Raw genomic sequence first — 23,237 nt, forward strand, 5'->3', positions numbered from 1 at the left:
GAGCTTAACAATGCCATTTAAAAAAATCTCTCTTGAGGGTATTCTTAGGTGAGTCACCTAAGCAACGCTACAGATACTGGCGGACCTCGGAGAAGGAAGCCCCACTTTTTGACTTCCCTGCACCTACTTCCCTTTTCCCTCCCCCCCCCCCCCACCTTGCTTGGGATTATCTCACTACATATCCCAGTACCAGTGCACCTCCCTCCTGCAATATGCTCACGCTCCAGCCTCAAGAAGTCCCCAAAGTCATAATCTTTTCTTTTTTCGGAGTTGTGTCTTAAACAGATACTTTATTGATGCATTTAGAAAAGTGGAACTATAAAGGGGCAGGATGGCACCTCTCACGACCCCTGGCAACTAGAAAGTCAGTAGAAAGTTGCATATACACTTTTTGTACACATATCCACACACATTTTCTGAAGACTCCCAAGAGGAAAAGCAAAATAAAGTGATGATAGACACTAGAAGTGGAGGTGGGGTAGGAGGAGAAGAGTGCTTGTTTACAGAAATTTCCCACTTCTAGCCTCCATCTTCAACAGCTCTTAACTTCTGGCATAATAGGGATATGTAACATAGTGTCAAAGGAGAGCTGGTGTCTGGGTGGAAATGTGCAATGTGCATATCTGTGTGTGGTTTAGGAAGGCATAGTATAGGGTTGTGATCCAAGAAGTGGAGGTGGAAGGAAAGGTTTTCCTGTGGTAACAAGGCAAAAGGATGTGTGTGGAAAGGGGTTGAGATGATGATTCTGGGGAGTAGGTGATTCCATTTCACCTTCTTATGGGGCGACATGGACATGGACACGGTGCCAGGCATTGCTGAGCACACCTCGCAGGTTCCAGATTGGGGCCACGGTGTCTGGTTGCACATTGTAGCTGTCATCTACAGCTTTACAAACAATGTTCAATTCCTTTCTCCCAGCCGGCACAGGGGCTTGCAGCTGCCATAGTCGCCAGGCCCAGGCCTTTCGGGGACGCTGTTCCTCTCCATCCAGCTCTGCCACATGCCAGGTTAGGCCCCCATCCAGAGACACATCCACCCTGACCACAGCCCTCCCACCACCACTCCATGCATAGCCCTTGATAGTCACCTCCCCTGATTGTACTGTCTCCCCATCCTTGGGTTCTGTGATGGCTGACTGGACAGGAAGTTCCTGAATAGATGGAGCTGAGTCAAAATCTACTGTGTCCCAGTCCACAGATGGAGAGAAGCCTTTATAATCCCGCCGCTGCCAGTGACTGTAACTTTCCTCTGGTTCCACACTCACTTTGCCCAGCCATTTGACATGGCGGGCACCCACCACACCAGGAACAACCACTCGCACAGGGAAGCCATGGTCACGAGGCAGAGGCTGCCCATTCATCTCGTATGCCAGCAGGACCTCAGCTTCAGGATCCATGGCCCGAGCCAGAGGGATGGATGCTCCATAGGCAGTCCCTGTGGGGTCTGAATCCAGTCCCTCAAAGCAGACATGGGCCTCAGTTTCACAGAGTTGGTGACCAGCCTTGGCTAACACATCACAAAGGCGTGCCCCAGCCCAGCGTGCAGTGCTAATGGCCCCGATATTCCACTCCAGACCTCTCACTTCTTTGAACTGAGTCATTTCAGAGCGCCGGTTGCCAGCACACTGCAGAGTTACAGTGATCTCGTGTCTGGGGAACTTGTACAAGTCATCCAGGGATAGGCACAGTGACTGACCCCCAGGTGGCCCTACTACATGCAGACGATAGGTTTCTCGGTCCAGGTTAGGTACAGGCAGATGGTTCCGGGTGAAGAAGATAGGGTTAGGTGTGATATAGTTTTCCGTCAGAAGTTCAGGGGGGGGCTCTGCATTAAAGGGGCGCTGGCTGTTGACCTTCAGGGCTGGGTGACGTATGGGATCATCAATGTAGGGGTCAGAGGTCTTCAAGGTGGAAGGTACCTTGTCTTCAGGGCTCAGCTCCCCAATCTTGTACTGAGCCAGCATCTCACGCACATGGGGCTGGTTATGAACAGCATAGAGGGCCCAGAAGGGCTCTAGAGGACCCCCTGCTGCTAGCATCAGCTTTGATGGCCCCCCAGGGTGTAAGTCCACAAATTCTGTAACATCAAACACCTCACAGCCCAGAGTCACCCAGATCCTAGTCTCAGGGCTGCTGTGAGATCTTACTTCCTCTCTTGTGTATACGTGTGGTGACTCCTGAGTAGCCTGCAGACAACGCAGGGGTAAGGCAAAAAGAAACATAAACAGTAAGAAGGAATCACTCTTGCTTACCCTGACCCAAACCATAAAGTCATGGCCACTGTGAAAGAGAGGTAGCAGATTTCATCTTTACTCTGCATGAAGACAGTATCACCATGGGCTCTATGGTAATAGCCTGGGTTGCCTGGGGAGTTTATTAGGGCCCCCTTGTTCTGACAGTGAAGTCCCTTTCTTCCCCACTTACCCTGCACCGGTGGTCATGATAGGCCAACACTGCACCCAGGCCTAGCAGAGTCCCCATGACTTTCCATCCCCCGGTGCTGGAGTTATCACCAGAGAAGGCAAGGCTGGGGCACTGGGGCTGAAGTGAATCATCTGTAGAGCAAGCCCGAATATAGAGCCTTGAGGGGGCTGACTTGAGTCTGGAAGAGAGAAAGGTCCTCTTAGCAGCACACTCCTGATCATAGGAAAGGGACAGTGAAGGCCTGAGGTTTACCAGGTTGGCCATTGGTTCCTTCAGTTGGGACTTAAGTTTCTCCAGGGTTGAGTAGAACAAGCAGGTGAGATATGGCTTTCCCTTTCCTCCTTAGTAGCCAGTATTTCAACTATCTTATCTGGTAGATAAATGTCATAAAGATACTGGGGGTGGGGAATATGGGCTAAGAGACAAGTTCTAGGATGCGATGGCCTACCTGCAGGCCTGTCGGAGATGGGGGATCACAGCCCTGTGCAGCAGCATTGTGATAGACCTGTGGGAAAAAGATTCCAGGATCAAGATAAGGAGTTCTGGGAGGGGATGATATTAGTGAAACTTGAGGAAATGAGTGGAAGGAAGACACAGAGGTCAGCAAGGTGCTCTCTGGGCAAATGAAGAGACTTTTTCTGTGGTAATGAGGCCAAAGGAAGGGACTATGTGTGTGGGGAGGTCCAAATGGGTCCTTAGAGAAAACATAAAGGACTTCAAAGAGACTGTGCTGACAGGATGGAAGGGAATGGGGCAGTGGGTAGGGGGCTTCTAGAATCACCATCCTCCATTCTCTACTCTATCCACTACAGAGACCAATGTTCAGGGCCAAGGGCCTAAAGGTCAGAAGCCAAAATGTCGACTGTCCAGTTTGCTGGTTTATTATTTCCAAAGTCAGCAGAGGACAAATGAGAGGCAGACCAACTTAGGGACAAAAACATGAAAAAGGCAGTGGCAGCCTAACAGGGTGAACCAGCTCAGATTCTGGGGAGTCAAACTGTTTTGGGTTTGTGAAATGAGCCTTACCATTAACCAGCCCCATTTCCTGGGCAAAATACCAACTCTCTCAGAACTTATGTCCTCATCTATGAAATGAGATCTACCTAGCAGAGCGGCTGTGAGGAGCAAACACATAATAACATGGTTTTTGAAGGCCTTTCAGTCCCTTCCTTTCCTTCTACCAACCTTAGGAAAAAAGAAAATTGAACCTGGCTGGGAACTGGACTCCAACCTAGGGTTCTCACCCCTACCTTGTCTATGCCATTCCCGTGAACTCAGCAAATGGAGAAGTTAATGGCTTTGGTGTCAGGGAGTGGGCTAAAGAAGTAATTTTTCCCCTCTCTGCCCTGCAGCAGTTCGTTCCTCACAGCATTGAGCAGCTCACTGACCCCAGGAAGGCCAAATCCAGGAAGAGTAAGAAGAGTCCCAATTGCTGGCGAAATGCTAAAAAGGGGGGCAGGCCGAGAAACTGTGAGGGAGATAGGAACAGGAGCAGTCTGCATTTTACTCCTGGGCCATGGGAGCCTCACTCTCCCTCCCACCTGCCCTTAGTCCCAGCAGCCCACTTGAACCAGACGGGAGTGGTCCAGGTAGGACTGACTTGCGGGTAAACTTGGTAAACCCAGTGTCCCAGGTTTGGGAGAAGCAGCCTTCTGCTCCAAAACAGACGCCACCTCCCTTTTGCGGGTGGTGACGCCTCACCCCCCGGGGGGCACTTTAGGTAGGAGGATATGTCCAACTCCAGAGCACAAGCACCCAGTCCAATGCCATTGCCCAGCAGCTGGTACAAGAGTGTCTCGTAGCAACACACTGCGCTCCTAAGAGGAGCAGCCGGAGTGGAGGTGGTAGTGGGTTTTTGTTCGAACCCATGGGGTTCGGAGCACCCCCGGGTCCCAAGGCCCTGGCCATCTCCCAGGTTACCAGTCCTGCCTCCTCCTCCTCCTCCCACTCCCAGTCCCCAGCCCCCTTACCGGGTTCGGGTTCGGCGTCAGGCGTCCGCAGGGCGGCTGGCTCACCCGCCCGGCTCCCAGAGACTGCTGGCGAAGGGGCGGGGCCAGCATCTTGACGTTGGGGCCGAGTGAAGGAGCACTCTCGCCTTTCTGTTCGTCCCCCAGCCATTGGCTGGCCGCGCGCCTGCAAGCTGCTGTGCCCGCCTTCTGGAGGCGGAGGCAGGAGGGGTGCCACGAGGGCTCGGAGCTAAGACTGGCTGTTTTTTGTTTCCAGTCCCCGCTCGACAAGGAATGGGACTCTCACTGTTGTCCAGAACTGGGCAGTGGAAGGTGATGAGGACTCCAAAGCTTGGGCTGAGAGGTGGGAGGTTTTGAGACGGCCCCGCCCTGCCCCTACGGCTGTGACACAAGGTGCGTTCACTGAGAAGGCCTGGGAATCCAGCCGGCATTCTCCCGGCTGTGAGCTCCACCTCTACCCTGTTTTTGACAAACATCTGTGTTGCAACTAAAACAGCCCGGTTTGCCTTTTAGTGAAAACAAGGTCAAGCGCTCAATTCTCTTATATCCAAGAATAAATACAGAAACGAGGCTTAAATAGTGGTTCAAAGACTAGTTCCCTTGGACATGTCTATTTTCTTCCCAAAGTATGGAACAATACAAATACCGACTTTTTTTTAGTTAAGCCAATTAAAAAATCATTGTCATAACTAGAACAATATTTTAATACCCCCAAGTATAAAGATTATAATCGCTCATAATCACACAGTGGAGAGCACTAAGAATACGTTTGCCATTATCCTTTCATCCTTTGGTGCAGTACTGAAAACTTACTTTGTTATTGGCTGGCTGTGAACCTGAGGCGAACGTGTCCACACTGCCCTCTAGAGGCCAAAAGGTTGAACTACAACCTTACTAAGTGAAGGTCTTCATCTTTAATTTTGGAAGATCATTTCCTCTCCCTTTCTGCTCTCCTAAAGTGAACTAGAGCTTTTGTCAAGAATCATTGAGCCCTGGGGGGAGTACTAAGAGACAGAAGGAAAGGGGAATTGACAGTGAAAAGGTGAGTTTGGCCCTGAGGGTTTTGGAAATTCCAACTCAACCGTGTTCAATTAAATCATCGGAGAGGTCTGATGCCCAACCTATCCTACCAGCCTTGAAAATTGGGCTCAGACCAAGAATACAGAGAAATCAGTTAGGGACTGTCTGAGGCTGCAGGATAAGACTTCTCCATAATAACAGTGTCATCTTGTGTGCTCCACACATACTTTACACAATTGACCTTTGAACCTCAACTTTTCTTCATTTTACAGAAGAAGAAACTGAGGCAGAGAGCAGTTAAGTACCTAGGTCAAGGCTGCAGCTGATAAGTTGGTAGATGGGATTGTAATGCCAGCTCTGTCTGGCACCAGTCCTTCTTCCTGTACTTCTGCAACCATGCCTGATCTTTCTCTGTGTCATTCTCTCCCACCCACCTTCATTTAGACTGTGATGGACTGAAGGGCTTCAAGTACAGTAGCAAACAAGAGCAGATCTAGGAGAAATTTTCCTGTTGGGGTGGAAATGATCAATTAAAAATACAAATTTAGTGCTTTCTTTAACCTTCTTTAGGTCACGGACCCCTCTAAGATACTAGCAAGGCAAGCAAGGCACACTTTCCCTGGAGAAATGCATATAAACTTTTGCAGAATACTTCAAAGGATTCACAAATACCTTTCCTTCCAGTCTCATCAATTGTTTGCCCAGAGGTCCACAGACCACACCCCCCACCCCACCCTGCCCAATATGTATTAAGAGGTCTATAAAAATAAGTTATGTCAGATTTGATGAGCTCTCTAGTGGCTTGGGAATAGGAGTGATTAAACAGCAATAAAGCAAATATTTTCCAAATTGGGCTATCTCACTATTCAAGAAAGATTAAAGGGAACTTATAAGGAAGTACGATGACGTAGGAGAGGGTATATTTCTGATTCACGAAAACATTGAATGCCCTTTCTTCCAAATTTCTAGTATCAAATAGCAAAAGAAAAAAAAAAAAAGAAAAAAAGAAAAAAGAAAGAAAAAAGAAAAAAAGAAGCAACACTCCAATACACTTTTCTTTTTTTTTTTTTTTTTCCTTTTTTACTTACATTAAATACATCGGTAAATCAGCAGTCGCATTCTGTTACCACGATTGTTATGTTGGGAGAGGAAGAAAAGGGAAAAAAGGCAAATGCTTTCTTAGAAGAAAAAAAAAAAGGACACCCCCCCACCCCCGCCTAAAAAAAAAAACAACTGATCAGAAGGGAAGAAAAAAAATGAAGAGCTGGGAAATAAAAACTAAGATCCCCAAGCCCAAGAAAGCTCAAAGGAAAGCAGAAGAACTGGTAGGAAGTAGAAGGAAAGCAGCAGATAGGCCTAAAAGCTAAGGCCAATCCTGTTCCTAAGGGGGCTGGGGAGGGGAGAAAAAGCCTGGAGAAATGGTTTCCCAGCCCCAAGGCAATGAACCACTTCACTCCCATTCCAGGGGGAAAGATGCACAGAGAAAAAAAAAACAAACAAAAAAACCCTTCATTTCTAAGGAATTTAAGAGAGCGATCCTAGTTCTTCCACTTATAAGGATGCACTGGGTGCTTTGGGGGGCTAGTGGGTGCTGGGAAAGGAAGAGAAAAATATATGTGTTTCAGGGCCACGGGAACTAAGGCTGCCCCTGGAAAAGGAAGGGAATTGAGGCCTAAGTGGAAGAACCTAAGCTGGGTCCTTCGGAATCTCAGCTTCAAGGATTTCTCAGCTGCTCTGGGACAGAGGGCAGTCTGCAAATCAAAGGGTAGAAAGGTTCCAATCCTAGGTCACTGTGACCTTTCCTATCTTACTTCCCCCAATTTTCCCAAAATTCTGGGCTGGAACAAGAAGGAGTTTAGAGCTCTCTCTTGCCTTGATGGCTTCACAAAGATATGCTAGAACACCAGATGAGAGAGGCCAAGAGGAGTGGCTAGAGATTTAGAAGGGACCAACATCCTCTGGTGACGTGAGACAGCTGTGATGGACCTTCAGTGGCAGTTGTTCCCTGTCCACAGGAACAGGTGTTATGATTTGAGGGGTCCACAAGTAGGCCTGTGGTATTAACTTCTAGTGGTACATGGATTAAACCACTGGCTGGGGGTGAGTATGAGGATAAGAATTGAGGGACTAAATGGAAGATACTAACAAAGGAGAAAAGAAACAGGGCCTGATTGATGGGAGGTGGAGGACAGAACAGACTGTACAATGGGAATAAAGATCATACCTATTTACAGGGAAGTAGAAAAGACACAGTAATGGTTGGATCAAATTGAATGTGAACCCTAGGAAAGGATAGAAAACTCCTCCCTCCTGCCTGACACCCCTCTTCACTCCCATACAATGGCCTAGGCTATCCCGAGACCACTCTCCAGTTGCTCAGTTAATTCCCCAGGAAAGGCAAACCTATACTTGAGAGCTAGGTTGGCAAGAATATAGGTTAAGAGTCAGAGCTGGAGGAAGCAAGCAATGGAGACTGGACTTGAGTAGCTGCCACTGGTCCTGTTCTCTACAGCCCCTCCCCAAACCTCATATATATACTACCTTGGGTTCCATTTAATTAAAAAGGTGAGAGGGCAGGTAAATCAATCAAAACCCCCATAAAACAAGTATCCCAACTGAACTACCACCAATTAAAGTGCAAACTGCAGGGGAATATAGTGGCTGGGGCTGAGGCCATCTAAAGGCCAGAGAAAAAAATGCATATGTATAAATCAGAGGATGGGATTCAGAAACTGGTCCCTCCTCTAATTAGATCACAGCAGAGCCAAAGATGCAGGCAACCAGTGAAGATTCTTTGGAGGACTCTGGGGTCCAGAGTCTCCCCCACTATGGGGGAGAAGCTACCTAAGAGGCTGGGTGAGGGGGAAATCAGGCCTTGGAACAGTTCCAGAGCCACAGGTGACACTGCATCTCCACCTCCTCTACCTCCGCCCAGTTAGCTAACAACACAACTCCCACCTGGTACCCGAGAGCTTGCCTTCCCGTTCTCATCTCTACCTAGAAACACCCTCCACAAGGCCAACTCATGGAGACTGCAGTGTTTTCAAATACGAGAAACTCCAACCAAATAAAAACAAAAAGGAAAGGTTTCCTTACTCCCTCCCGCTCTGAGCCTTACTCTCCCCCAGGGCCCTTTAATGTGACTGAACTGGAAACCTCCTTCCTCAGTTCCTGGGTTCACCACCTTCTCCATCCTGGGGAGAGGAGGAAAAGGGGATCAAGAACAGGGATTGACCAAAAGCAGAAGGGGAAGGGGCAGGAGACAAAAAAATGTTTTCTGGAAAAATGAGGAGGAGGAGGAGGAGGAGGAAAGATAAGTAGGTCACTGTCTTGCACCTATAATACAAAGTGAAGAAAGTTTGTTTTGGAAGGTAAGTCCTGGGGGATCTGACCCCCAAGCCCCAGAGTAGGGGTAGGAGGCCAGTGGCAACAGCTGCCTGGTGTTGGTTGCTGAAGCGTTAAAAAGTGCCATGACGGAGCTGTCAGGAGGCAGCCCTTGGGAGCCAGGGCTCAGTGTGCTGTTACCGTAGGGGCTGTGTGCTGAGGGGTGGGGATGGAGGTTATTTCTTAGCTCTCGTGCTAGCTCCATACTTGTTTGCTGCTAGCCACCCCCTCAGTTGCTACAACACTGGCTCTTGTTCTGCTGGGACTGCTCATGGAGATCCACACCCCGGCTTCGGCCTGCTGCACCCCCCAGATTCTGGGGTTCGCTCTTTGGCAGCTTCTTAGCTAGAGATAAAAAGAGAAGGGAAAAAAGTATGGTAGATTTTACTCATCTCTCCAAAAAGACTATTGGGTGGGGGAGTGATATGGGGAAAGGGGAAATGTGAGAGATTAAAAGAATGTTTTGAAGAGGGGAAGGTTCACTTTTGTAAACTACATTAAAGATGTGGGGGGATGGGGGCTAAAGCTGTAGCCAAAGGATGGAAGTCATAATGGAAAGTTATTTCCATACCTACAGTTTTCACAGGAGGAGACACTCCCCTCTGTCTTTATGACTTGGGCTAGTGATCTTGCCAAGAGGCAAGGCAAAAAGACAGGAAGACCCCAGGCTGTTCTGACCTTACCTATTGCCAGGAAGAGATCATTCACGTTCATAGCTGTCTTGGCTGAAGTCTCCATAAACAATAAGCTGTTGTCATCTGCATACGCCTGGGCCTCCTGCAAGGGGTGGGTATACTGGTACTCAGAATGTAAGACAGGAACAAGTACTGTCTTTCCACTTCCATGTAGCACCAGAGCTAGGTAGTATCCTAGGTTTAATTGCCCTCTGAGCCAGCTGGCTCTGGACTCATATTTTGGTGACGACTTCCTCAAGGATAACTCATGGTCTAGACCATTTAATCCAACAAGCAGATATCAGGAATCTTGATAATGAGGGAGAAGGTAAATTGGTTGGGGGCTTTTAGGTTGTGACACTTGAATAGTCCCTTACCTCAAATTCACCTGCTCCCTCTTTCCTGTTTTCACATTGATAACCCTATAGCTGGTACTCCCCTACCCCTCTGCTCTAAAGTTTTTTTCTGACTCCTCTAAAATCTCCTAGCTGTCATTAGGGTCACAGTATTGTTGTATTTAGCCTGGTGTGGAACTGGGGAATGGAGATGATAAATGTCCTCAGATGAGGTTTTCAGAGAGGGCAGGTTTGGGGACTAAAGATCCCAAGTACAGAGGGAGTGTGTTACAGAGGGATTCTATGGGCCAACTTACTTCATACTCCACCATGCGCTTATTGGCCAGGTCAGCTTTGTTCCCCGCCAGGGCAATAACGATGCTAGGACTGGCCTGTCGCTGTAGTTCCTTTACCCATGTCTTCGCTCGAGCGAAGGTTTCCTAGGAAAACATGAGGAAGAGAAGGTAGGCTAGAATGACTGCCAATCTAGGCCCATCACCTTCTTTTTTTTTAACTTAAGATTTTATTAAGTAATTTCTATACCCAACGTGGGGCTTGAACCCACAAGCCCAAGATCAAGAGTCACATGCTCCACCAACTGAGCCAGCCAGGTGCCCCAGGCCCATCACCTTCAAAACCCTGTCTCAAAACTCACCTCTTCTAGGCAACCTTCCCTCACTGAAACCACTTGTGTCATTACCTCTGTCTTACCAGCACTTGGGAGTAGAATTTATACTCTTATTTTATTTTGCCATTTCAAGAACTTGTTTTTTCTTCCCCACCTAATTTAATTCCTATTAATAAAAGCAAGAAACTTCACAGCCCACTTACCTGATTAGTAATGTCATAAACCACAATGGCAGCTTGGGCACCTCTGTAGTACATGGGGGCCAAGCTATGGTATCGCTCCTGCCCAGCTGTGTCCCAAATCTCAAACTTGACTGTTGTGTCATCTAGACAAACAGACTGGGTGAGGAAGGCCGCTGTGGATGAGAGAATGGAGGGGAAGAAGTTGTAAGTAGGAGGATCAATGGGAAAATCCCAGCCCCCTTCATAATATCTCCATTCTCAGTCTAAGACCAGTTACCAACCAGGTCATTCAGCTAAGGAAAAGGTTTAGAGTTCCTCTCCTTATGTATAGGTCTTAGAACCAGGATTAAGACTGCCCTTGGCTAAGTCCTTCCTGCCAGAAGTTCCTCTAAGTAGTGGGGGCACATAAGCTATGAATGTTAGAGAGAGGAGCTGACACTTATCTCTCTTCTAACCAAAATAGAGGAATAAGGGATAATGACAGAAAATAAGTTTCAAATAAAGGTCACATCAATAATTAATTAGAAGATTTTAAAGACTGATGACAGATCCCACTATTAGCAATATAATTTGGCTGTTACTTTTTTATATAATCTTCTGCTGGTCCAAGAACACTGCATTTCCAAGGTTACTAGTAAAAGTAGGGAAGGTGTAACATGAGAGTTCTCATAAAAGATCTTTTACTGAATTACCGCCCTTGGGAGTAGTAGAAGGGAGAAGGTAGCAAAGGTGGGAAAGGCAGATGTCTTTTATCTTTTATATTTAGTTCCAGCCTCTTCTACAGAGCTTTTCCAAACATACATGTCTACACCTCCACCAAATTCACCCTACTTCCCATACTGATCAGTACATCTAGGGCAGGGCCCAAGCATGACAGGATAAAAATGTTCCCCGGGTGATTCTGATGTACACTTTTGATTATGAATCACTGCTTTAAGCCAACCCTGCTCAAGATGACACTCAACTAAACTTCAATTGGATTAAGATGAAAGTGAGAGGAAGAAGACAAACAGATTAAAAAAAAATTAGTGATTTTCTTGGTGTGCAAAGGTCAACCTTTCTAATTTTCTTCTAGGAAGCAAGAGGACAAACATATATCTATTTTTTGCCATTATGACAATTTTTTTTTCTTCTGTTTTATAAAGGATTTCCGTTCCAGAGAGCTAAAAAGGCCAGCTCCACAATCAGGTCTCTAGATCTCCCTTCAAAAAGCCTCACTACACACTGAACCTCCTCTTTCCCTGAGGTACTCACCTCCAATGGTGCTCTCCTGGTACTCATGAAACTGCCCTTTGACAAAACGTAATACCAGACTAGACTTCCCCACTGCAGATTCACCCAGCAGGACCAATTTGAACTGGCATATTTTGCTGGCCTGGGGCTGCCCATTGGGCCTGGCTGTGCTTCTGCTAGTCATGGCTAGATTATCCGAATGGGAAAGGGTGGAGGGAGGGGGGATGCCACAAAGCGGCAAAGGGGGAAGGGGGAAGGGGAGGGGACTTCAGGCTTCAACAGTCCTGCAAGAAAAAAAAAGTGGGTAAAATTAAACACCGGGCCATTGCTGCTGCAATCAGTTTTAGAGAAAAGATAAATCTCCTAATGTCTTTGCTCCTATGAGGACTTAATAATTAAAATCAACCCAATTAACCCCATCAACCCCACGGAGAGGGTCCCAGGTGGCTGACACTCAGTGGTAAGAATGCGGAACAATAAAATAAAAATTGCATCGGAAGTGGAGTCTGCCCTACTACATAATCTCCAACTGCTAAGGGAGCTGAAATGGAGAGACTGAAAATGGTATGAAATAAGTTTATTTCCCATTACTTTTCCACCAGATCTTCAAACAGCAAATTGATCAATTTTTAGTTGGCCCGAAGAACACCCAAATCTACCCACAAGTACCGTAGACCCCCAGTATCTCCTTGGTATCCCTGGTGCTGTCCTTCCCCTCACCCCCATCTTTTTTCTAGCTTTCAAAATGAGAGATGCACTCTAGGGGTGTGGGATGAGTCACCCCTCCCTAGGAGCAGAGGGGTAGCTTCTGGGTCCATATCCTTCATACACAACCAGTCTTCTTGATGTTTCTGAAACTCTAACCAGGGTCCATTTGCCAGAGAAATCTGTCCCTTTATCATTTCTGGTCAAAGGTGAGTAGAGAAATAGACCATAGACAACTAACAAACCGCATTCAGGATCAACTCTTTCTTTTCGCTTCTGCCACCTCTCTGAGTCTGAGAATCTACCATGTCTAAGAATCAGTAGGCTTGACCTCGCAACTTGCAGCTGTCTTCCTGGTGCCTAGGGATTAGATTACTCTCCACACTAAATGGGCCTAACAGCTGTAGCCCTCCAAATTTGAAGCAGAGAAAGGTGTACCTTTTGACACAAGCAGGAGTCTCCAGAGGATGATGCAGGGATAAGTTTTCAAGCGATAAACATTTGATGAAAAGAAACTGAACCACCTTTTTTTTTTTTTTTTTTTTTAACCTCCCAAGGAGCTTGGAAAGCTGGTGGTAGAAGAGGAGACAGAGACAGAAGTGGAGACTTCTGAGAGTCTAATCATCCAAACCTGAATATATTTCATCATTCTGATTCTGAGGGGAAAGGAACTATAAGATTCAAAGGTGTTAGCATGATTAGAATATGCAAAACTTCTGTCCAAAACCTAAGCGTTACTTTGGTTGTACTTTGTTCAAATTAATCTTTCTGTTCTCCAAGGCTGATTCTAATAACTCCATAAACATACTTTATGGCACGTGGGGAAACATTATTTTGTCACTATAGCAAGATGCTTTGGAGTCAAATCAGCGTTAACAATCTGTAATTCTAGTAAAGATAGAATAAAGATAGTAAAGAGAAAAATTATACAGGAGGCAGTGCAGAGGAACAAAGACTATGAAGTCTAATTCACTGGGTTTATTTTACAGTTTTGCTTACTACCTGTGAAGCTTTGGGCAGATTACTAAATCTATCTGTGCATTTCTTTCATCTGTAAAATGGGATAATAGTTTATGGGCTGCATAAAGCTGTTGTGAGGACTGAGATAACACAAATAAGTATTGGCAGGGGCATCTGGGTGGCTCAGTTGGTTAAACTTCTGACTCTTTGATTTCAGCTCAGGTCATCATCTTATGGTTGTGAGATTGAGCCCTGCCTTGGGCTCCATGCTCAGTGTGGATCCTGCTTGGGATTCTTTCTCTGCCCCTCCCCAGCATGCGCATGTTCTCTCTCTCAAAATGAATAAACTTAAAAAATAAATATGCGGCAAAAAGTGCTTCATGATTAAACCACTAATCATTTTTTTTTGAGTGTGCATGTGTGAGCTGGGGAGGGAGAGAGGAGAAAGAATCTCAAGCAGGCTTCACACCCAGTGTGGAGCAAAAGCTTGACATTCTATCTCTGGACCCCGAGATAATGACCTGTGCTGAAATCGAGTTGGATGCTTAACCGACTGAGCCATCCAGGCACTCCTCATTATTAACAACATCAAGAAATTTCTCTGAGCCTTTCCTTCCACCTTTATAAAATGGAAAAAACACCTAACTCACAGAGTAGCAATAAAGATTAAGGAAAAGATATATTTAGCATAGTGCTAAAAAATAAGTATTGTTGGGGAGTCTGGGCAGCTCTGTCGGTTAAGCATCCAACTCCTGGTTTTGGCTCAGGTCGTGATCTCAGTCATGAAATCGACCCCCCCCCCCCCTTTCTGCCGCTCTTCTGTTCGCACTCTCTCTTTCAAAATAAATAAACTTGAGGAAAAAAAAGTAAGTATTATTTAGTGGCCCTGATTTACAGAAAAGATCAATGAGAACTCCAAAAAGTCCCAAAGTAGACTAGATTAAGACAGAGGAATGTAAGAAATTACTCTGATTCTACTGGGTATTTTATATTCCCCAGGCCAGTGAGTCCTACGAATCCAGATACACACAGGCTATTTTGTGGTGTTTTCAGTGGTTCATGAGGAAATGGTAAAAATAAAGACGATATAGCAAGTTTTTCATAAAGCTAAATTTATTCAATTTAAAAGAATATTCTCTGTAACAAGACTTCTAACTTCTTACTTTCTTAGTATCAATTTCCTCTCAAAGGTAAATATGTATTATATAGAAAAACCTCTAACACCTGTTGTTAAAAAGTTGTAGTACAAAACACATGGTTGGATCCTACATATGTAAAACAAAATTCTGCATATAAAACATTTTGGAAGAATACATACAAATTTGTTAACAATTTTGTTACCTCTCTCTGAGGAGAGTAGGATTGAGGAGGGTGTTATGTGAAGGACTTAAGAGGTTTTCATTCTACCAAATTCTTTTTTTTTTAAAAGAGGAAATATATATTTTTAAATTATATTTTTAGGAAGCATATTTTTTAAAAGCTTTCTAAATAACTGTTTTAATGCTTTAAAAATATAATGGTGTTGATTGGCAATAGTAAGACTTCTAAATACCAGTATGTGGGAAAACAAAAACCCTCAAATTTAAATTAATTGGTCCACAAAATCCTAAATTCTGGGATCCAGTACTCCAAGAATCGGTTTTAATTAGGTTCTTAGCCACTAGTCACATGCTTTAGCTCTTTTTCAAACTGGGGGTTGTAAACCAATAATTACCTTGAAATCACTTGTGGATCATGATCAGTATATTAAAAAAAAGGGAGGGGGGGGAGTGCCTGGGTGGTTCAGTTGGTTGAGCATCTGACTCTTGATTTTGCCTCAGGTCGTGACTTCGTGGTTCAAGAGTTTAATCCCCATCCATGTCAGACTCTGTGCTAACAGTGTGGAGGCTGCTTGGGATTCTCTTTCTCCTCTCTCTCTCAAAATAAATAAATGTTAAAAAAAATTTTTTTAAAGAAAAAAATAACAAGTATGTTGCAAATAAGAATCATTTTGTGAAAATGTTTCACTTTATGTACACACATTGAATTATGATGTAAAATGTTTTGTTTTATTAGGAGTCATGATTAAAAAAAAAAAGTTTAAAAAACTGCTCTGGAGAGGCCTGACAAGGAAGGAGGGGTTAATAAGGATGGGAGGAAGTCTAGTCTCTCGCCAGCCTATAGGTTATGGTTACTGTTATAAAACTTCTAGATGAAATTAAGATGAGGGCTGACTATAGCTCTCCAGGGGTCAGAGGATTCTTCAACCCTGCTACTGAAGTTATGACACAATTATGAAAATGGGGAGTCAAATTAGACAGGGGCAGTCCCGTGTAGTGCTGGTAACGGCTTTGGAATCAAGCAAGGTTGGGTTTTACACTCTGCTTTGCCAGTTATAATCCACTGTGATCTCACGCTACTCCCTTTGCCTTTCTGAGCCCTGGCTTCCTTATCTATAAGGATCTTTGGGGAGGGAGGGGGTTGGAAAAAGTAGTAAAGAGTGAAATTTAAATTCACTTCCAAAGTTCTGGGTACATTTAAGAAATTCCTGGGGTGCCTGGGTGGCTTAGTCAGTTAAGCATCCAGTTTCGGCTCAGGTCATGATCTCATGGTTCATGGGTTCAAGCCCTGTGTCAAGGCTCTGTGCTGACTGCTCAGAGCCTGGAGCCTGCTTCAGATTCTGTGTCTCCCTCTCTCTCTGACCCTCCCCTGCTTGCGCTCTGTCTGTCTCTCTCTCTCTCAAGAATAAACATTAAAAAAAAAAAAAAAGAATAAACATTAAAAAAAAGAAATTTCTTTCCCTTAGAGTTTCTTAGAATCTGTGATGAATGATTTTTAAAAACATATTTGTGTGGCACTTCATATACACTGTTTCATAAGAAAAGATAGGCCATTATAACTCTACACTTTAGAACAGAAAACAGATGACACAATAGGAAAAAACAGATGATAAGCTGATCAAGTTTCCTTTAGGTGACATACATATGCTATATTCTTTAAGACACAACAGGAAAAGTTACTAGATTCTTTGACTTATTTGCTCACCTTTTCTTTCTTTCCTTTTCCTTCCTTCCTTCCTTTCTTTCTTAAAGTAAGCTCTACATCCAAGATGGGTTGAACTCACAACCCCAAGATCAAGAGTTGCATGCTCTACCCGCTGAGCCACCCAGGTGCCCCAATTATTTGCTTACATTTTCAACTATTTCAAAGCATGTGATCTAAGGGGCAGAACACTAAGCCTCAATGTTACTACTTTACAAGGAGAAAACATGGGAGTTAGAATGGACTGAATTTTCATAGGCACATGGCTCTAGGCCTGGGAAAATAGTAGTAGGGAGTAGGGGAAATGTGGAGATAGGAAAGTCACAAACACATTCAGATTGCAAAACCCTTGTTACCCCCACAGACAAATCAGCAAACTTTCTTGCTACTAAGCAACCTTGGATTGTCACAGATTAGAAACTAGTGGGTTAGAAAAAACTACCTCCTACCCGATGTGTCACCTCAATAATATGTCTTACCTTCCCTGTTCACAGTAATTGATGGGCTGCCCATCACTGTGCCTTGATCTTCAACCCCAACATGTATATAAGGCTATTATGTTTTTTATGCAATAGCTAGACTTTCAAAAGATCAGGGGTACAGATGTGAAGTAATATACATAAGATTCAAATGATTCCTAGTGGTGACTTTTTTTTTTTTTCCTAAGAGTTGACAGTAGGCAAATGATCCGTTCAAAGACAAAACATAAACCACTGCCACCCAGCCAAGTGGTGTGATGATTACCTTCAAACCTGAGGCAAAAAAAGGGAGGACAAGGAAGTTATTCTTCCCTTCAACCCTTTCAGATTGGGAGAGAAAAAATCAGATTTAACTTCCCTTAGAAGTGCAGCTCCACAAAAATGGTTTATCAAATGACCACTGACTAGGGAGGACTGAGGTTTGACCATGGCATCAGCCCACTGGGGAGGGGAAGGTGGAGGATGAAGGGGTCCGTTCATTAGTTTGGGTAGCTCCCCTAAACGCTCAGGAAAAGTATGCATAGGAAAGGTTTCTCAGTTTGCTGGTTCCAGCAGAGCAAGACTCTATTCTTCAGCCCCCCTTCCACTTGGTATCTTTGAGTGTCTGAGCCAAACACATTATGAAGCCTCTAGAAGACTATCACCTATTAACAGAGACTAACTTCCAGATACATTGCCACTGGAGTCTAGCCCACACTCAAATGTCAGTCCCATAAGGTCAGTTTGCCAGATAAGAGGCAGTCTATAGGTCTAATCCAGTCTCTGTATTTTACAGGTAAGGTAACTGAGGCACATAATATTAATCAACTTGCCAGGTGTTACCATACAGACAGCTAAATCTCCTTTTGGTAAGTACTCCAAGTCATGTACTCTTGCTAGTAGTATACCACTATACCTCTTAAGGAAGCAGGAGATGCTAACTCTGAATTGAACCCTGAAGAGGGCACCAGGACTGGATCAAGAGCTTAGATTGGATAGTTTCTGCCTCTATTCAGTTTAGATAAGTACTTCCTTTGGGACTAAAACCAGGTAGACAGACCCAGGACTTCCCTGAGAACTAGAATCCAATTCTATATTCTTCTAACAGAACAATTCACTCATTACCATGCCTCTCTAGAAGGTCTTGACCAACCCTGCCAGGAAGGCTGAAATAGAAATGATTTAATGGAATAAATGATAGGGAAAGAGTGGTAACTTTTACAAGGGTCTGTGTGCTGGGGACTAATGTAAGAGATTTAATGATTAGGGAAGATAGGACAAAAGCCAGTGAATACCTTCAACTCTCAACTTCTTTTAGACCCCAAATTACTAAAATCTTGAACTGAGAGTTCTACTACTTGGCTCAGCTCTTTCATTGTGTTGACCAATGTTAATTAATGAGTCACTGTCTTAAATGAGAGAGTCCTTCCACTTCCCCCCACTCTCCCTTCTATGTCCCTAAGAGGTAAAAAGCATACTTATCTCTTATCAGTATGGTAGTACAAACTCTATTGACCTAGGAAAGATTTGGAATGTCCTTCCCCACTTTGTGAGACCAGTAAACTCGTAATTTATCTTTTAAGGCCAAGCTTAAATGTCACCTTCTCTGTGAGACACCTTCTCACCCAGCAGAATTCATCAGTTTCCTCTGGGGTCCCCTAGAATTACGACGGTATTTCTATCACAGCATTTATTACATTATATGAGTTAATTGTGTGTGTTTGTTCTGCTGAACTATCAACCTCTCAAAAAGTGTTACTATTTTTTTTTTTATGTCATTTTGACTTTCCAGCACAATGCCTGGTTCCTAGTAGGTGTTCATTAAATGCTCTCTAAATTAATTAAGGCTAAAGCAGTCCTGCTTTCCTCCATCTATTCTTCCCCTTTTTGTGCCACCTGGATAGCTTCTTACTCAGTTCCATTTGGGAATGTTTTTAATAGTCCTCAGAATACCAATTCTCTCCCTGGCCTCTTTGTGATCTCCCTTGGATGGAGGGCCCCCTTGAGACCCAGCCCACAAAGTACTGTTGCAACTCACATGGGCTAACTGCTTTTCCTGTCACCCGTTACTATGCTCAGATGGCCTAATCACACCCAATATGTGGCCCTCCCACCTTAACACTGAAGCAACTGTGGCTTAAAACAAGTTCCCTGAGTTTTCAGTTAAGGTTAAGTGTTCAAAAAACTTTGGGTCATTATCTCTATTAATTCCTGAATTTGAGAAACACAAGTTAAAAAAACAAAAAACAAAAAAACCCACCATCACACCACCACAGTTAGGGGACATTCTGAAAAGGTATCCACTGCCCCTAAACCAAAGCTACAGCCTGGCTCAGAAATCTGCATACACTTTGCCCACCTGGTTGGCTTCTTTCTAAGCTCAGTTACTGTTCAATGACTAATTCTTTCCTAAAACACTCTTGGGAAGTGGGAGTGTACTGTGCAGGGTTTTAAGGTATCCTTCCTCCTTGAGGGCTGTTGCATTTCCTTATTTTGAGTTTACTGTCTTACACTTTGGTTACTTTCCAATCTGAAATGTTTTAGGATTAGGGAGCAGCCTACACACTTGCTTCTCCTAACTTATATATCCTCAGAAGTCAAATTCGTATCAATGCATACAAATAAGCAAACTACAGAAAAGCAATCCTTGCTCCTGGGCAAGGTGAGAGTTAGAAGATAGGAGGTATGACTTGAAGGACAATGGGAAAGCCCTCTTCTCCAAATACATTTTTATAATTCTGGATCTGTGTCAGATTGTTTCTTGAAGGTAGACTTGGATTAAAAAGAAGGTGGAAAAGACAAAAAAAAAAAAAAAGTCTAGAAGAAAGGGACACGATACCACCAGGATGTAGAAAATGGCAAAGCCTGTAGAGGATTAAAACACACACATAGACACATATCCACACAATTTTCTCTAGGACTGGCTTTGCAGAAGGAAAAGAAAAACTCCTGGGGGACATAATTGAAGTTTCTGAGGGCACTGTACAAAGGCTGGGCACATTAGAGGGCTTCTAGAGCCAGTAAGAACAAATTCAATTAATAAGGTGGTAGTATGAAATGTCCTAGCTGTACTGAGGTTTAGAGGAAAACCAATTTCAAATCCAGAGAAACTTGAGAGTTTCTCACATCACTACAGAAAGACAGATACAGGGGCCCCTTAGGAGAGCCATTGTCTTCTTTTGGGTTAATGAAAAGATATTCAATGAATGTCTGAACACGCAGAGGCCATGAACCAGAAGACGGAGGTCTCAAATTCCTCACTTTAGCAAAGATGCCAATAATTCTCCCAAACAAAAAGATTTACCTCAATGCTTCTTTCCTGCCCATAAAAAAAGTATTGGCCATCTATTTGGGCATTTCCTAGGATACCTAATGCACAACTGGGGGATGCTGGGGGGGGGGGGGGGGAGGGGGGAGGTGCGGTGCTCTGTGTGTTTTAAGGTGAGGAGGAATAACCCAAAGTATAGCTCTCTGCTTGTGTGAATTTGATAGAAGACAAAATGATCTGTGAAAGGAGCACAATAAAGAAGAGAGTATCATTCCAGAAGAGAAAACTGGAAAGAATGAGAGACCAGAGTTTAGTGGGAACATGAAAACAGAATTGCCTTTGGTGGCACATCCCCCAAAGTAAGATTAGTCTGATCTGTTGTCTCTTATCTCTGACCTTTCTGGATAAAATGAGTGAAGTATGTGTGTGAAGATTTACCCTTTTTACACTTCTGTACAGCCTGAATATTTAAAAATATGTACATATTACTTGTGTAATTAAGAAGAAATATAATCATAAAATACACTTGTATAAGAGGGTAAAAGGAGGAAGTATAAGGGAAAATCCAATAAACTCCAACTATAGGGGACTAAGGAGATCAGAAGACCATTAAAAATATATGGGGGGGGGGGTGGAGAATGTGATTCCTGTGCCTTAGTAATCCATCTTTTTCTCTACTCACCCGTTCCTCATATGCCTCACTGTTTGACCCAACTTTTACCTGGGCTCCTGAAGAAGTAGACAAAGAATAGGGGTGATGCCAACCTTCTGGAATGGAATTTCTCACTCTTCCTCAAATCCCTTCCTCAGTGATATCACCTCATATTTCCAGGCTTGTTCCACCTAACCATTACCTGCCTGGGAAATACCCAAGTTGAAGTCCCATAAAAGTTTCACCAACTATGGTCAGAAGATCTGTGGCTGGGGATCTCTTAAGCCCCTTTCCAGGGCGGATAATACAATCGCTGATCCCCTGCTTCTAGGTCAGAGATACTGTAACCACCATAGATCAGATTATTAAGTGAGAACAAACACCCCCCAAATCCAACTTCTTACTTCTTAGACAGCATTGCACCCTAACCCAGCTGAGGTTGGTAAGAAGAAACACAGACTGCACCTTAAACAAGTTGAAGCCAAGGAAAAGTGTAGGGAACAGTTGGAACAGCCAACAGTCACAATTTTTTTTTTTTTTTTTTTAACTTTTGTCTTCATTCGCTACCCCGGGAGTACCAAAAAACTTCGAGTCACCACAACTCACCACTAAGAGGAACAAAAGAGTGGGTCCTTTCAAGACCCAGATCCTCCAGTCCACCCATGAGCATTCCCAGAAGCTCCCATAACTGATACCAGGCCCTGCTTCCACTTCTCCAACTAGTCTTCTAGATTAGAAAAGCTTTCCTCCTTTGCCTCAGTTCTCCCTCAATGAACCCAAATCCCTCTCAGCTCAATTCAGAGCACCCTAGTTATTTTCATAATAGCCACTTTCCCTGAAGAGAATGCCCCTTACCCAACTAAGATGCCTTCTCAGGCCCTTCCAACTAGACAGCTCGAAAGCCTCAGCCCCGGTTATCCTCGCGGCCCGGGCGTCTGGTTTGACCCCTCCGCACCTCCCGGCAAATGGGCTTACCTCACCCGTTGCCCCGTCCCTTTCCCCCAGCTCCTCCCTCCTCAGAGCTGCTCAATGAGGCCTGCCCCTGCCCTCACACAGCCCCGGGCCTCCCGCGCCGGCCCTCGGCCCCCGCAGGCCGCCAACACAACCCGGCCGCCTCCCGGCCTCACCAACTTCGGGCTCCCAGCCCGCCCGGCCCCCTCCTCAGCGCCCCCATTAGGCCTGCCGGGGCCCGGCCCCCTGCTCCCCTCTCCAGTGGGCCGCCCTGACCCCTCGCTGAGGTCCAGACCCGCCTCTGCTCTCAGGCCAGTCCGCTCTCCTCTCCTGGGCGCCTCCGCCCCTGCCCTTGTGGGCTCCATCAGCCCGGTACCTGGGGCTCCGTCTCCCCCGTCGGGCCCAAGCCTGTGTCGAACAGACAAACAGCTGCAGCTCAACCAAACCTCCTGCCCCTCCTCCTCCTCCTCCTCCTCGCCTTGGGGTGGGGGCCCCAGCCAATAGCACGATTACCCGCCTACCACCAAGGGTGGGCGATGTATGCACTAATCCGCCAATCCTCTGGAGAAAGGCGGGCCTCTTCCGGCGCCGTCACCAACGGGTACCAGCGAGGGACTGGACAGGCGGGGCTCCGGACCAATATAGAGAGGGAAACCTCGAAGATGGACGAAGTGAGGAGCCAGTAAAGAGCTAGCTTTCTGAGACAGGGGGCGGTGCACTGCTGACAGGCGTACATATCAACCAATAACATCTCGACGCCCTCATGACCCCGCCTTCTGACTCATAAACATCTAATCAGGTGAGTGATGGAGGCGGGTCCAAGTGAAGATTTAACCAGTACTGGGAAAATTCGGAACTTGAATGGCAGGCAAGGCGGGTTGAAAGTAGCCTCAGGAAGGCCGCTACTGACCTTCGCCCCTCCCCCCGAATTTGGCGGGGGCTAACTCTAGCTCCCCGCCCTTTATGACAAATTGGCGGCGTAAAGAGAAATACCTCACCTAAGGACCCGGAGTCCGGGAATTAAAATATAGCTCACGTCGGTGCGTCCTCCTTTTTGTGCGACCCCAGAAGACAGGAATTTTGCGGGTGGCTCGCGCCGGCGGTCTGAGATGTTTTTTGGTGGGGTTGAGATAGTGGCAACTCCCAACAAGTGGTAGCGTGGGGGGACGTTAGCCCCCTTAATGATTTTTCATACAGACGATTTATATATTCTGAACTATATGTAAATGTGATTAAAGTATCTTTAGAAAACTGTGATACGCAACAAAAAGGAAAAACGACGAGCTTACTGGGAAATGCAGTGTCAAGGCGAATTCCCACAGAGCCCACTTCCAACCACATGCCGCTCCTAAGTCCCTCCTAAACCTCAAATCCAG

The 23,237-nt window shown here is 45.3% G+C and overlaps 2 protein-coding genes across 9 annotated transcripts; both read right to left on the reverse strand.

The window, feature by feature from the left end:
- Nucleotides 1-270: 270 nt before the first annotated feature.
- SUOX (sulfite oxidase) lies at nucleotides 271-6,139 on the reverse strand. 6 transcript variants are annotated; one of them, XM_019454723.2, is made up of 5 exons: nucleotides 4,394-6,138; nucleotides 3,674-3,891; nucleotides 2,872-2,928; nucleotides 2,424-2,601; nucleotides 271-2,185 (listed from the first exon to the last, which is right to left on the reverse strand). In XM_019454723.2, exons 3-5 carry the CDS (start codon nucleotides 2,916-2,918, stop codon nucleotides 776-778), a joined length of 1,635 nt encoding a protein of 544 aa, XP_019310268.2. In that variant the 5' UTR covers nucleotides 2,919-2,928; nucleotides 3,674-3,891; nucleotides 4,394-6,138; the 3' UTR covers nucleotides 271-775. The 6 variants fall into 6 exon arrangements, with proteins under 6 accessions (XP_019310268.2, XP_019310267.2, XP_053750645.1 ...); XM_019454722.2 differs by lacking the exon at nucleotides 3,674-3,891 and having other exon boundaries at nucleotides 4,394-4,501; XM_053894670.1 differs by lacking the exon at nucleotides 4,394-6,138 and having other exon boundaries at nucleotides 3,674-4,364.
- A 318-nt stretch (nucleotides 6,140-6,457) lies between these two features.
- Nucleotides 6,458-22,359, reverse strand: RAB5B (RAB5B, member RAS oncogene family). 3 transcript variants are annotated; one of them, XM_019454728.2, is made up of 6 exons: nucleotides 22,238-22,359; nucleotides 11,868-12,130; nucleotides 10,635-10,786; nucleotides 10,121-10,243; nucleotides 9,478-9,571; nucleotides 6,458-9,139 (listed from the first exon to the last, which is right to left on the reverse strand). In XM_019454728.2, the coding sequence occupies exons 2-6, from the start codon at nucleotides 12,028-12,030 to the stop codon at nucleotides 9,024-9,026; spliced, it is 648 nt and encodes a 215-aa protein (XP_019310273.1). In that variant the 5' UTR covers nucleotides 12,031-12,130; nucleotides 22,238-22,359; the 3' UTR covers nucleotides 6,458-9,023. The 3 variants fall into 3 exon arrangements, with proteins under 3 accessions (XP_019310273.1, XP_053750646.1, XP_019310274.1); XM_053894671.1 differs by lacking the exon at nucleotides 22,238-22,359 and adding an exon at nucleotides 22,161-22,181; XM_019454729.2 differs by lacking the exon at nucleotides 22,238-22,359 and adding an exon at nucleotides 12,990-13,114.
- Between the last annotated feature and the right edge of the window lie 878 nt (nucleotides 22,360-23,237).

This window comes from Panthera pardus, unplaced genomic scaffold (assembly GCF_024362965.1).
Source record: "Panthera pardus isolate Hobbes unplaced genomic scaffold, ASM2436296v1 HiC_scaffold_6, whole genome shotgun sequence".
Lineage (NCBI taxonomy): Eukaryota > Metazoa > Chordata > Mammalia > Carnivora > Felidae > Panthera > Panthera pardus.